The 13,295-nt window shown below is 46.2% G+C and overlaps 1 protein-coding gene across 5 annotated transcripts in view; it reads right to left on the bottom strand.

The window, feature by feature from the left end:
• Positions 1-13,295, bottom strand: part of TOPAZ1 (testis and ovary specific TOPAZ 1) — a 627,583-nt gene that overhangs the window by 424,208 nt on the left and 190,080 nt on the right. For all 5 annotated transcript variants that reach the window (XM_063922327.1, XM_063922324.1, XM_063922325.1 and 2 more), the window contains exon 4: positions 8,697-8,810. In XM_063922327.1, coding sequence (XP_063778397.1) covers positions 8,697-8,810 — 114 coding nt within the window. The remainder of the gene's footprint in view (positions 1-8,696; positions 8,811-13,295) is intronic.

Raw genomic sequence — 13,295 nt, 5'->3', positions numbered from 1 at the left:
TGGAGCCTTACTGGCCTCACAGCACGCAACCTATTTCCGCCATATGCGGTGATAATGGTTTGCGTTCACTTCTTTCCTAGCTTTAAATAGCGTAGGGATAATTTCCTCCGGAATGCCTTTTTCCTTCAGGATCCGGCGTTCAACCGCCATGCCGTCAAACGCAGCCGCGGTACGTCTTGGAACAGACAGGCCCCCTGCAGCAACAGGTCCTGTCTGAGCGGCAGAGGCCATGGGTCCTCTGAGATCATTTCTTGGAGTTCTGGGTACCAAGCTCTTCTTGGCCACCCGGAACCATGAGTATAGTTCTTACTCCTCTCTTCTTATTATTCTCATTACCCTGGGTATGAGAGGCAGAGAAGGGAACACATACACCAACTGGTACACCCACGGTGTTACCAGAGCGTCCACAGCTATCGCCTGAGGGTCCCTTGACCTGGCGCAATATCTTTGTAGCTTTTTGTTGAGGCGGGACGCCATCCTGTCCACCTGTGGCCTTTCCCCACGGTGTACAATCATTTGGAAGACTTCTGGATGAAGTCACCACTCTCCCGAGTGGAGGTCGTGTCTGCTGAGAAAGTCTGCTTCTCAGTTGTCCACTCCGGGAATGAACACTGCTGACAGTGCTAACACATGATTTTCCGCCCATCGGAGAATCCTTGTGGCTTCTGCCATCGCCATCCTGCTTCTTGTGCCGCCCTGTCGGTTTACATGAGCGACCACCGTGATGTTGTCTGACTGGATCAGCACCCGCCGGTGTTGAAGCAGGGGTCTAGCCTGACTTAGGGCATTGTAAATGGCCCATAGTTCCAGAACATTTATGTGTAGGGAAGTCTCCTGACTTTTCCATAGGCCTTGGAAGTTTCTTCCCTGTGTGACTGCCCCCCAGCCTTGAAGGCTGGCATCCGTGGTCACCAGGACCCAGTCCTGTATGCCGAATCTGCGGCCCCCTAGAAGATGAGCACTCTGCAGTCACCACCACAGCGACACCCTGGCCCTTGGAGACAGGGTTATCCGCCGATGCATCTGAGGATGCGACCCGGACCACATGTCCAACAGATCCCACTGGAAGATCCTTGCATGGGACTTGGCAAATGGAAATTCTTCGTAAGAAGCTACCATCTTTCCCAAGGCTCGCGTGCACTGATGCACCGATACCTGTATTTGTATTAGGAGGTCTCCGTCTAGAGACGCCAACTCCTTGGACTTCTCCTCCGGGAGAAACCCTTTTTATCCTGTTCTGTGTCCAGAACCATACCCAGGAACAGTAGACTCGTCGTAGGAACCAGCTGCGACTTTGGAATATTCAGAATCCAGCCGTGCTGTTGTAGCACTTCCCGAGATAGTGCTACTCCGACGAACAACTGCTCCCTGGACCTCGCCTTTATAAGGAGATTGTCCAAGTACGGGATAAGTACTTCGGCCATTACCTTGGTAAATACCCTCGGTGCCGGGGACAGACCAACGGCAACGTCTGGAATTGGTAATGACAATCCTGTACCACAATTTTGAGGTACACCTGGTGAAGAGGGTAAATAGGGACATGCAGGTAAGTAACCTTGATGTCCAGTGATACCCTGAAATTTCCCAGGCTTGCAATAATCGCCCTGAGCGATTCCATTTTGAACTTGAACTTTGTATATAAGTGTTCAAGGATTTCAATTTTAGAATGGGTCTCACCGAACTGTCTGGTTTCGGTACCACAACATTTTGGAATAGTAACCCCGGCCTTGTTGAAGGAGGGGTACCTTGATTTCACCTGCTGGAAGTACAGCTTGTGAATCGCCGCCAGTACTACCTTTCTCCGAGGGCAGCAGGCAAGGCTGATGTGAGGCAACGGCGAGGGGGAGTCGTCTCGAACTCCAGCCTGTATCCCTGTGATACTACTTGCAGAACCTAGGGATCCACCTGTGGGCAAGCCCACTGGTCCCTGCAGTTTCCGAGACGCGCCCCCACCGCACCTGTCTCCACCTGTGGAGCCCCAGCGTCATGCGGTGGACTCAGAGGAAGCGAGGGAAGATTTGATCCTGGGAACTGGCTGACTGGTGCAGCTTTTTCCTTCTTCCCTTGTCTCTGTGCAGAAAGGAAGCGCCTGTGACCCGCTTGCTTTTCTGAAGCCGAAAGGACTGTACCTGAAAATACGGTGCTTTCTTAGGCTTTTGTGAGGAAACCTGAGGTAAAAAATTTTCTTCCCAGCCGTTGCTGTGGATACGAGGTCCCAGAGACCATCCCCAAACAATTCCTCACCCTTATAAGGCAGAATCTCCATGTGCCTTTTAAATGCAGCATCACCTGTCCACTGCCGGGTTTCTAATACCCTCCTGGCAGAAAGGACATTGCATTAATTCTGGATGCCAGCCGGCAAATATCCCTCTGTGCATCCTTTATATATATAAGACAACGTCTTAAATATGCTCAATGTTAGCAAAATATTATCCCTGTCTTAGCGTATTAATATTATCTGACAGGGTATCAGACCACGCTGCAGCAGCACTATTTATGCTGAGGCAATTGCAGGTCTCCGTATATAACCTGAGTGTGTATATACAGGCTTCAGGATAGCCTCCTGCTTTTTATCAGCAGGCTCCTTCAAGGTGGCCGTATCCTAAGACGGCAGTGCCACCTTTTTTGACAAACGTGTGAGCGCCTTATCCACCCTAAGGGATATCTCCCAACGTGACCTATCCTCTGGCGGGAAAGGGTACGCCATCAGTAACTTTTTAGAAATTACCAGTTTCTTATCGGGGGAAACCACGCTTCTTTACACACTTCATTCATTCATCTGATGGGGGAACAAAACACTGGCTGCTTTTTCTCCCCAAACATAAAACCCCTTTTATGTGGTACTTGGGTTCATGTCAGAAAATGCGTAACACATTTTTCATTGCCGAGATCATGTAACGGATGTTCCTAGTGGATTGTGTATATGTCTCAACCTCGTCGACACTGGAGTCAGACTCCGTGTCGACATCTGTGTCTGCCATCTGAGGTAACGGGCGTTTTTTTTTTTGAGCCCCTGATGGCCTTTGAGACGCCTGGGCAGGCGCGGGCTGAGAAGCCGGCTGTTGCGTCATCCAGCCTTTTATGTAAGGAGTTGACACTGTCGGTTAATACCTTCCACCTATCCATCCACTCTGGTGTCGGCCCCACAGGGGGCGACATCCCATTTATCGGCCTCTGCTCCGCCTCCACGTAATCTTCCTCATCCAACATGTCGACACAGCCGTACCGACACACCGCACACACACAGGGAATGCTCTGACTGAGGACAGGACCCCACAAAGTCCCTTGGGGAGACAGAGAGAGAGTATGCCAGCACACACCAGAGCGCTATATAATGCAGGGATTAACACTATAACTGAGTGATTTTTCCCCCAAATAGCTGCTTGTATACATATATTGCGCCTAAATTTAGTGCCCCCCCTCTCTTTTTAACCCTTTGAGCCTGAAAACTACAGGGGAGAGCCTGGGGAGCTGTCTTCCAGCTGCACTGTGAAGAGAAAATGGCGCCAGTGTGCTGAGGGAGAAGCCCCGCCCCCTTTTCGGCTGACTTTCTCACGCTTTTTCTGGAATACTGGCAGGGGTAATTTTACATCTATATAGCCTCTGGGACTATATATGATGTATATTTTTGCCAGCCAAGGTGTTATTTATTGCCCTCAGGGCGGCCCCCCCAGCGCCCTGCACCCATCAGTGACCGAAGTGTGAGGTGTACATGAGGAGCAATGGCGCACAGCTGCAGTGCTGTGCGCTACCTTGGTGAAGACCGAAGTCTTCTGCCGCCGATTTTCCGGACCTTCTTCTTGCTTCTGGCTCTGTAAGGGGGACGGCGGCGCGGCTCCGGGAACGAACACCAAGGTCGGGTCCTGCGGTCGATCCCTCTGGAGCTAATGGTGTCCAGTAGCCTAAGAAGCCCAAACTACCACCTGTTAGGTAGGTTCGCTTCTTCTCCCCTTAGTCCCTCGCTGCAGTGAGTCTGTTGCCAGCAGATCTCACTGAAAATAAAAAACCTAAATATACTTTCTTTCTAGGTGCTCAGGAGAGCCCCTAGTGTGCATCCAGCTCAGCCGGGCACAGAAATCTAACTGAGGTCTGGAGGAGGGTCTTAGTGGGAGGAGCCAGTGCACACCAGGTAGTCCTAAAGCTTTCTTTAGTTGTGCCCAGTCTCCTGCGGAGCCGCTAATCCCCATGGTCCTTACGGAGTCCCCAGCATCCACTTAGGACGTTAGAGAAATTATGACATGCAATAAAACTGCACTGGACTAGCAATACAGAGTAGTACTATGTATAGCTATACACTTAATAGATATAACAATGCACAGTAAAGAATAGATGTATATCACGGGGTACTTGTACTAAATAACCCTGACTAAATGCACTTTTTCTTAACTAACAATGTCAGCAGACATGTAGAATACTTAAGTGTCCTGTAAAATGCACAGCGCTGACAGGCAAGCGGCTTTACAGAGGAGGATTTGCCCAAACAGACCCAGGATAGCTCTGCTTGCTATAATGGCGCCCAAACGCTGACAGGGAGTGAGAGATATGCAGCTCCAAGGCGGGAACATTTACTCTAAATGGCGCCCTGGGGGAGGGGCCACAGGTCAAAGCCTTATCCCTCTGCTGGACTTCACCACCGGGTACTGGAGGCTTAATAAAACTGTTTTATGAGAGAAAACCGACCTGTGCCCATGCCCTGGTGGTCTAGTGGGGTCCCTGTACTAAGACAGTGTCCACTCCAGCGCGCGCCGACCGTCTCCTACCGGACGCGCGGGATCGCTATTTACAGCTGGTCCCGTCGAGGGGACCCCTTACCTCCTCCCTGAGTGCGGCCACGCGATCCGGGAGAGCAGCGATCGTGTGTGTGACTAACATAGAAGAAAACCGGAGCGTCTGCTGTAGGTACAGGGCAACCAGGGCGCGGGAGTGTACAGCGCCGCTGGGGGAGATGATGGAGCTGCAGCAGATGTCTGACTGAAGTCAGTGTCTCTGCTGCAGCTCTTGAAGTCTTCAATATTCTTTAAAAGCTTCACTCAGGGCTGCTGGAGCAGCCCCCCTGTTATGTGCCTGCTTACTGCATAGCAATAACTACAAAACTGAGCTCCTGTGCACGGAGGTAAGGTGACATAGGAGGCGGTGCTATGCATCTTGGGAAGAAGGTCAAAGCTTTGAGCCTGTTGGTGCTTCGGATCAAGATCCTACTCTACACCTCGATGTTAATCCTTTTGGAGCCCAGTGTACCCAGCAGCAGAAATAGGATTTCAGGCATCCCTCCACATGCTTATCTGTCGGTTCCTTCAGTGAAGTGACAGTGGTGATAGGCAGAGTGGACGACATGCACTAGACGGGTGATGTGAGAATCCACCAGTGGTGAATATTCCCACTTGTTACAAGACTCTGCAGGGAGAGGATAGCGAGCCAATGCCCGTTTAGACAGAAAGAATTTTCCCTGGAGTAGACCAGGGTTCCCGCCTGATGTCCACTAAATGGTCAGAATGTAATGGAAGGTAATAGATTTTTAACCACCTTCTGCCGTTCAAACATATCAGTTTTCTTAGCCACAGTAATGGAATCCTCATCATCAGAGATTTGAAGGATTTGTTTAATAGCAACCACTAGGGCAGGGACATCAATCTGCAAGGGAGAATCCTTAGCATAAACACCTGATTCACTGTCTGACAGGACCATATTGCTCCCCCTCCTCTTCAGATGAAACATTAGAGATGTATGTGGATTGTGAGGAGGAAGCTGCCCGCTTAGATGACCCAGAGACATGGGAGTGACCTAGGGTGGATTTTTGTCTAACCAATGACTGATTTAACTTGATGCAGCTGGTTAGATACATTTTCCACCTAAGGCGGATTAACTATAGGGACAATTTGTGGCGGTAGTGGCACAGGTGGTCCCATATCAGGGCGTAAGGCATTCTACTGGTGTACCCAGTAAGTTAGTGAACACAGCCTAGGGTTGCACCTGAGTAGGCACAGGAGCTGCGGACTGACTAGAGGATGTATGACACGTGGTATACAGACCATCCCAAAAAACTTCCCCCCCTCTGGCAAATCCTTGGAGCATGCTACAGGAGCTTCCATCGATTTACTGCTCTGTTAGACATTATACATCAATGCAACACAGAGCGACTGAGTACGATCAAGTGAGACAAAGGTCAATACAGGTTGAGTATCCCATATCCAAATATTCCAAATACGGAATATTCCGAAATACAGACTTTGAGTGAGAGTGAGATCGTGAAACCTTTGCTTTCTGATGGCTCAATGTACACAAACTTTGTTTAATACACGGTTATTAAAAATATTGTATTAAATGACCTTAAGGTGTATATGAAACATAAATGAATTGTGTGAATGTACACACACTTTGTTTAATGCACAAAGTTATAAAAAATATTGACTAAAATGACCTTCAGGCTGTGTGTATAAGGTGTATCTGAAACATAAATGCATTCTGTGCTTAGATTTAGGTCCCATCACCATGATATCTCATTATGGTATGCAATTATTCCAAAATACGGAAAAATACGATATCCAAAATACCTCTGGTCCCAAGCATTTTGGATAAGGGATACTCAACCTGTACCTGCAAATAAATCCGGTATTATGTGACTGAGTGTACAGTAGAATATTCGTATTGGATAAATACTGTGATGCACTATATTAGTGGACCCAGACGAACCTAGGCCTTTAAGGTACAGAATAAAGTGACAGTTATATCTGGGAAACACAGAGTTAAACCACACAGCAGATACAGGCACACACAGTCACAGGCAATACAGAAATAATCACAATAAAGCTGCACTGGACTAGTAAACTGAATATATGTATATAAATTTATAACAGCACAGTCAGTGACCGGAGGCTATATCAGAATACTCGTACAGTATATTCTACAAGCAGTACACTCTCTCAACTAATGCTGTCTTAAGTGTTTGTAAAGTCACAGCACTGTATACAGGCGGCTTTACAAGGGAGACCTTGCCCTGCAGTCCCGGAGACCAGCCGCAGCTATGCTCAGAAGATGGTGCCCAGTGTTTCAGCCAGGGAGTGATGGAGAGTGTGAGGCAGGTACAGGGCAGGAAATCTGTGAGGAGATGGAGCCCTGGGCCGGGGGAGAAGCTACAGGTCAAGCGCCACCTCCTCTATGCTGGACTTCCACCCTGGGTAATGTGAGCCTTATTTAATGGGGTGTTAGTATACCCGATCTGTACTCAGATGCCCTGGTGGTTTAGTGGGGTCCCTGCTCGGTGAAAGTGTCCATGCCAACGCCGCGACACGTCTCCCTAGGTCGCGGACGGAATGCGATTTAATGCAGTGTCCCACCTGGGGGATCCTCTTACCTCCTTCCCATAGCAGCCACGCGAACCAGGAGAGCAGTCTGCGACTGTGTGCGTAGGCTGGGACGCCTTCGCCGCAAGTACCCGGTTACTGAGCCGCAGAAGTATGCGATGCCGCTTGGTAGGTGATGGAGCTGCAGCGCTGAAGTGTCACCCTGACAGCCCGGAGAAGAAATCTTCTGTCAGAAAGCTTTTTTAGGACTGCCCAGTGCAGCCCTCCTGTTAGGTGACCTGCTGCTGCAGGCACCAACTCGAAACTGAGCTCTCAGTGCCTTGAGGTTGGGTTATAGAGGAGGCCCCAATGCATCCTGGGACAGCTTAAAGCTTTATCCTGTTGGTGCCTCTGGATAAAGATCCACTCTACACCCAGATGTTTCCCTGTGGAAACCAATCTACCCTGCTGCAGAAATACAGTGGTGTCCCTCAAGCATTTAGCCTCAATACGCCATACACCGAGAGGCATGAGTGCGACATCAGTACCTGTGCAACTATGTGAATGTCATGCATCTTATTATATATAAATTACATACGTACACGTATACCAAGCATAAATAGACGCAAAATGCATGGAGTGTGCTAACAGAACGGTGTAGTGTCTCTTTTGCTCAAATGTGAATCTTCATGCAATCAGATGCTACAAAACCTTTAAGACTGCACTGACTAATTTGATATGCGATATTTGTAGATCTGAGTGCACCTGAATCTTAGTATGTCCAAGATGCACATAACAGCTAACTGCAGGGAGTACTAAAAGATCAAACATCAAAACAAATACAATAATTATGCTGACAGTGTTAGCAATCACACTGTAAAAGTAACCTGAGACACAATAAAAAATATAACAAACTGATAACAAGCGAGGTTAGACTAAGCAAATACACGCATCAGTGTAGTTCAAGTGCTCATAAATATTTATCTAAACAATATAATTATAGTGATAACCGACACAGTAGTCCAGGCAACCAGCACCAATAAGTGAGGAACGGTATACTAAATAACCTGGCACCACGACAGTGAGGTATAGGGGGAAGCAGGAGTTCCTCTCTGTGTGCAGGCAGTTTAGTGATATAAAATGGCTGCCCAGCATCTCATAGTGGGAGGAGAGAGGATCCTTTGGCAAGGAACCCAGGACAGAACTCAGCCAAAGGGTGGGGATGGAGAGAACAGGGACAGGCACCACCCCTTCTGGCACAACTCAGGGACTAGCCGTCTAGAGATGGCATCCCTGTATGCTATTCGGGTCCCTTGTGGTTTAGCAGTAGCACAGAGAAAACTGAGTATGCCAGTCAGAACCGCCGGCGGCTTTAGTGACTACAATTTCCCCACAAAGTAGGGAGCTGTTGCTTACCTATAGCCTGGTCCGGCAGCTGACTTATGTCCAGGAGTTGGCCGGTGATGTCAACATGGTTGTCAGTGTGCTGGGTGCCAGAAGGTGGCGTGAGAACACTCACTGCTGACAGCTCTGTGAAAGACAAAAGTAAAAATAAACAGAAAAAGAAGCTACTGTAACTGGAAGCCCCTAAAAAAACGTGCCTTTTCTGGAGGCAAAGACAAAACAAATCTTCATGTATTCAAGTCTTTGTTGCACAGACTCCTGCAGCTCTCACTATACCCACAATCCCAGAGTCCCCTTTTGATCCAGAAAATAGCAAATTATACTTTTACGATAATTCCTTTTCTTTGAAGTACTTCACTGTAGCCCCTACTAAGGGTTAACGCTCCATTCTCCAAATCTAGATAGGAGGTTTTTTTTCTTGCAGCACCCGCCCACCTTGGGTATATAACTGTGCTACTCGACTTCCCTTCCTTCCCTGTCTTTTGAGTGCCTCCATAACTGGTACTGAAGATAAAACCCCCCAAAAATGGGGAGGGCAATAAATGGACGGCCATGAAGTACTTCAAAGAAATGGAATTATCCGAAGTATAAATTCACCGTTTTCTTTTTTTCATGGCAGGCCATACTATGTTATATACCAAAGCAGAGTCATGGGAGGGACAATAACATACAGCAGCAATCATGCTTGAATAATTTATTCATACCAAGGCCTGTCCAAGGACTTGATCCCCAAAGTAGGCATTAACAACATCTAAAGCATAATGTTTGGAAAATGGATGCAATGATGACCGTAGCTGCTGCACAAATGTCCTTGACTGACACCAGCACCTTCTTGGCCCATGAAACAGACATTACCCTTGTCGAGTGTGCCTTAAATTTCTATGGAACTTTCCGACCATCCTTCTGGTACAGTATATAAACATGATAACTTCTTTAATCCATCTTGCAATAGTCTATTTTGTGGGTGCACAACCCTTTCGTGCTTTCACTGGTATGACAAAAAGATTATTAATTTTTCTGAATTCCTTAACTCTTTGTAAGCAGACAGACACTGCTCTCACCAGATCCAAGTTATGCAGTTCCTCATCTTTCTTATTTTCTGGTTGAAGATAAAAAAAATAAGGTAAGAGAATTTCTTGATTAAATATGAAAAGTTGACACTACCTGTGGCAGAAAGGATGGATTTGTCCTCAAGACAACATAGTCAGGCAAAATCTTCTGCCCATAATGCCTGTAATTCCCCAATTCTTCTCGATGAAGTGATGGCAGTGAGAAACACTACTTTCCAGGTCAGTAATCACATATTAATTTAGTCCATTGCCTCAAATGGAGCATTCAATATTAGGTTTAAATACCAGAGTGGTAATATTGGTCTAATTCATGGCCTTATTCTTTTTATAGCCTGACATAACTTTCTCACCAGATCTTCTGTGAATTTTCTGAACAGTAACACACTCAATGTGGATATCGGACTTTCAGAGTCAACACCGCCAGATCTTTAACAAAACCCATCATGGAGAAATTGCAAGATCTGGGCCGTTTCAGCCTTCATTACATCAAACTTATCTGCCCAGATAATAAAAATATTCTCCAAATTTTATAATATATATCAAAAGACACCTTCTTTCTGACTTGTACAAGAAGTTGAATCACTGAATCAGATAAATTGTCCTCCTTAACAATTCCCGCTTAATCTCCAAGTTTTCCCGGATCGGGAAACAACAGAGGACGCTGGTGTAATAACCCTAGTACCACCAGTAATTTCCACATTTCCTCGATCGTCATCCTTGGGACTGTCGGAAACCAAGTTCTTCACGGCCAGTAAGGAATAATCATAATCACCTCTACTCGCCCCTCTCTGATTTTCTTTAGTGTTCGAGCTATCAGGGAAAATGGTGGGAACACATACTGTATCCCAGATTGTATTGCCCCTTTAGGGATAATGCATCTACTCCACTTGTCCGCGGCAGGTGATATTGGGAGAAACGGGGTACTTTTGCATTCTGATTCGTAGCCATGAGATCTCTCTCTGGTTGTCCGAATCTCTTGACTACATCCTGGAACATCTGAACATCTAGTTTCCATTCCCCAGGGTGCACCTGATGAGATAATTTGCTAGCACGTTCTCTTTGCCAGGAACATGAATGGCTGTCAGGGATTTTAGGAACTTTTCTACCCAGCCCATGATGTATGGAACTTCTGTCTAATGGCACGACGACTCGTACCCCCTTGACGATTTATATATGCCACAACCGCTGAGTTGTCGAAGATTCTCAAATGACTTCCTTTTAAACTGGTCCTGAAAATGGAGGAGTATTGCCATCCATACTGCCCTCATCTCTCGCTGATTCGAAGAGTACTCACTTTCTTGACCCAGCTCCAACAGATGTGCCTCCCAATCTGATTGACCTTGCATCAGTTGTCAAAACCAGAAATTGGGGTTCTATCAATGAAGTTCCCTTGTCTTTATACTTGTTAATTTTTCCACCAGGACAGAGACTTCTTAGTTTTTCTTATTAACTTTACTTGATAGTACAAAGAAACCCCTTTCCTAAAGTATTTCAGTGTGTCCCACTTAAGCACTCTCATCACTTCGCCAATGGAACTACTTCTATGGTAGATGTCATTCCTAGAAGCCGTAGTGCCATCTGCAATGATACTGTGTTCTTTTCTTGAATGAAAGACTTTTGCGTTTTTCCTTTGAGAGCATAACGACATAATGCAGGGTATCTATCTAGACACCAAAATACTGCAAGATTTGTGTTGGCTTCAGCTAACTCTTTTCCCACTTGATCAGCCATCCATGATACCAAAGGAATCCCAGTGTGTCGTCCAGCATTTTCTGTACTAATTCTTCTGACTCTCCTGCAATATGCAGATCTCCCAGATAAGGCCAAATAACCACTCCTTCCTGCTCGAGATAAGCTATAATGGTTTTGAGATCCCTTGTAAATATCCTTGGAGAGGACGCAAGGTCGAAAGGAAGGCAAGTAAACTGGATGTGCCTTCCTCCTTCACTGAATCGCCCAGGTTGATAGGAGCTAGCTTTACTGAACTGTTGTCTCGTAGATGGTCCAGGAGATCTACCACGCCTGTCCTGAGGCAGCCTCACGGATTTACCACCCGTCATTCTTTGGATCATCGATTCCAGCTTATTAGCAAATAAAAGTGATACTTCATAAGGTGAAGTGTAGCAAGCCTATTCTTTGAACGCCTGTTTGATGGTCAAGAACCACAACGCCCTCCCACTGGTAACTCATTAGATTATAGACTTGGCCAAGAAATCCAGCACGTCAAAGGAGGCTTCACATATAAAATCTATAGCTCTCTTTTCTTGTAAATCAGTTTGCAGAGTAGAGCACCATAATCTCAACATTCTGGAGGCAGAGGGTAAAGAAACTCTTGACTTTAGTGAAACAGTAGCAGATATATGTAACTTCTTTAAAGCATTCTACATTTTCTTATCCATGGAATCCTTCAATATAGCCCCATCCTCTAGTGGTATTGTAGTTCTAGTGGTGACCTCTGCCACATTTACTTTAGGCATACTGCACCAATCCATACATTTCTCATTATTAATGGAATACATACGGTTAATCCATTTGAGATTACCAAATCGTTTGTCTAACTGTTGCCACTCTTTACGTATAATGATATCTTTCATAACTTTGTGAACTGGAAATAATCTATTCTTCTTGGTTATGTACTCAAATAATAAGTCTTGCTCACCCTGATTGACAGTTTCGTTATAATTCATTGTTTTGCAAATATTCTTAAGCATGACATCCACCAGTTTCATATTAAAGGCTCCACCATCCTCCAAAACTTCTCCCGACACTCTAATGGAGACTTCAGTCTTCCTCAGACACAGAACTCTGAGAAAACATCCCAAAATCATAATCCAGACTAGTCTGAGACCCAGACCTCTTAAATGCTTGCATAAATTCTTCTTTAGACACAAAGGATTTATTCATTCCATCAGTTCTGATAGTTGATTAGATGAAATACAGTAGGTGGAGGTATAGCCTCTTTAACACAATCACTACACAGATTTTCATCCCGATTCCCCGTGAATGGTTTATCACATGCAGGACAAATCCTAGCCACATTTTTCTCTTGCAAATCATCATCTTGAAGCAGACACACTGCAAAACAATAATAAGAAGGAGCTAATAACAACCCTAACTGAACTAACAGAGAATATAACCAGCCCTCTATGAGTACTTATCTCGGCTGAGCATTGGCAGGTTTTTGGGGAGAAGACTTATCAATGCTGAAGCAATATGCTGTTCTAAACGTTGCTCCAAATGCTGCTAGTTTCCCCAACTGTTGCTGCTGCATGTGGTCCGCTGTATGGCACCATTTTAAAGCATGTGAGCATCAGGGAAACTGACCACCCGCTCCCCGCCGCCAGAGTACTATGCAGTCGTGCAATTCTCCCCAGGGTGTCTGACCCCTTACCTCAGGAAGTGGCTCACAGCGGCTATGCTGGGAAAACATGAGGTAAGCCCTTGAAGCTATAGCAAGGAGAAAATAAGAATTTACTTACCGATAATTCTATTTCTCGGAGTCCGTAGTGGATGCTGTGGTTCCTGAAAGGACCATGGGGAA

Source organism: Pseudophryne corroboree, chromosome 5 (genome assembly GCF_028390025.1).
Source record: "Pseudophryne corroboree isolate aPseCor3 chromosome 5, aPseCor3.hap2, whole genome shotgun sequence".
In the NCBI taxonomy this organism is placed as follows: domain Eukaryota; kingdom Metazoa; phylum Chordata; class Amphibia; order Anura; family Myobatrachidae; genus Pseudophryne; species Pseudophryne corroboree.
The sequence above is the reverse complement of the archived record's forward strand: the minus strand, read 5'-3'. Positions and strand labels throughout refer to the sequence as shown.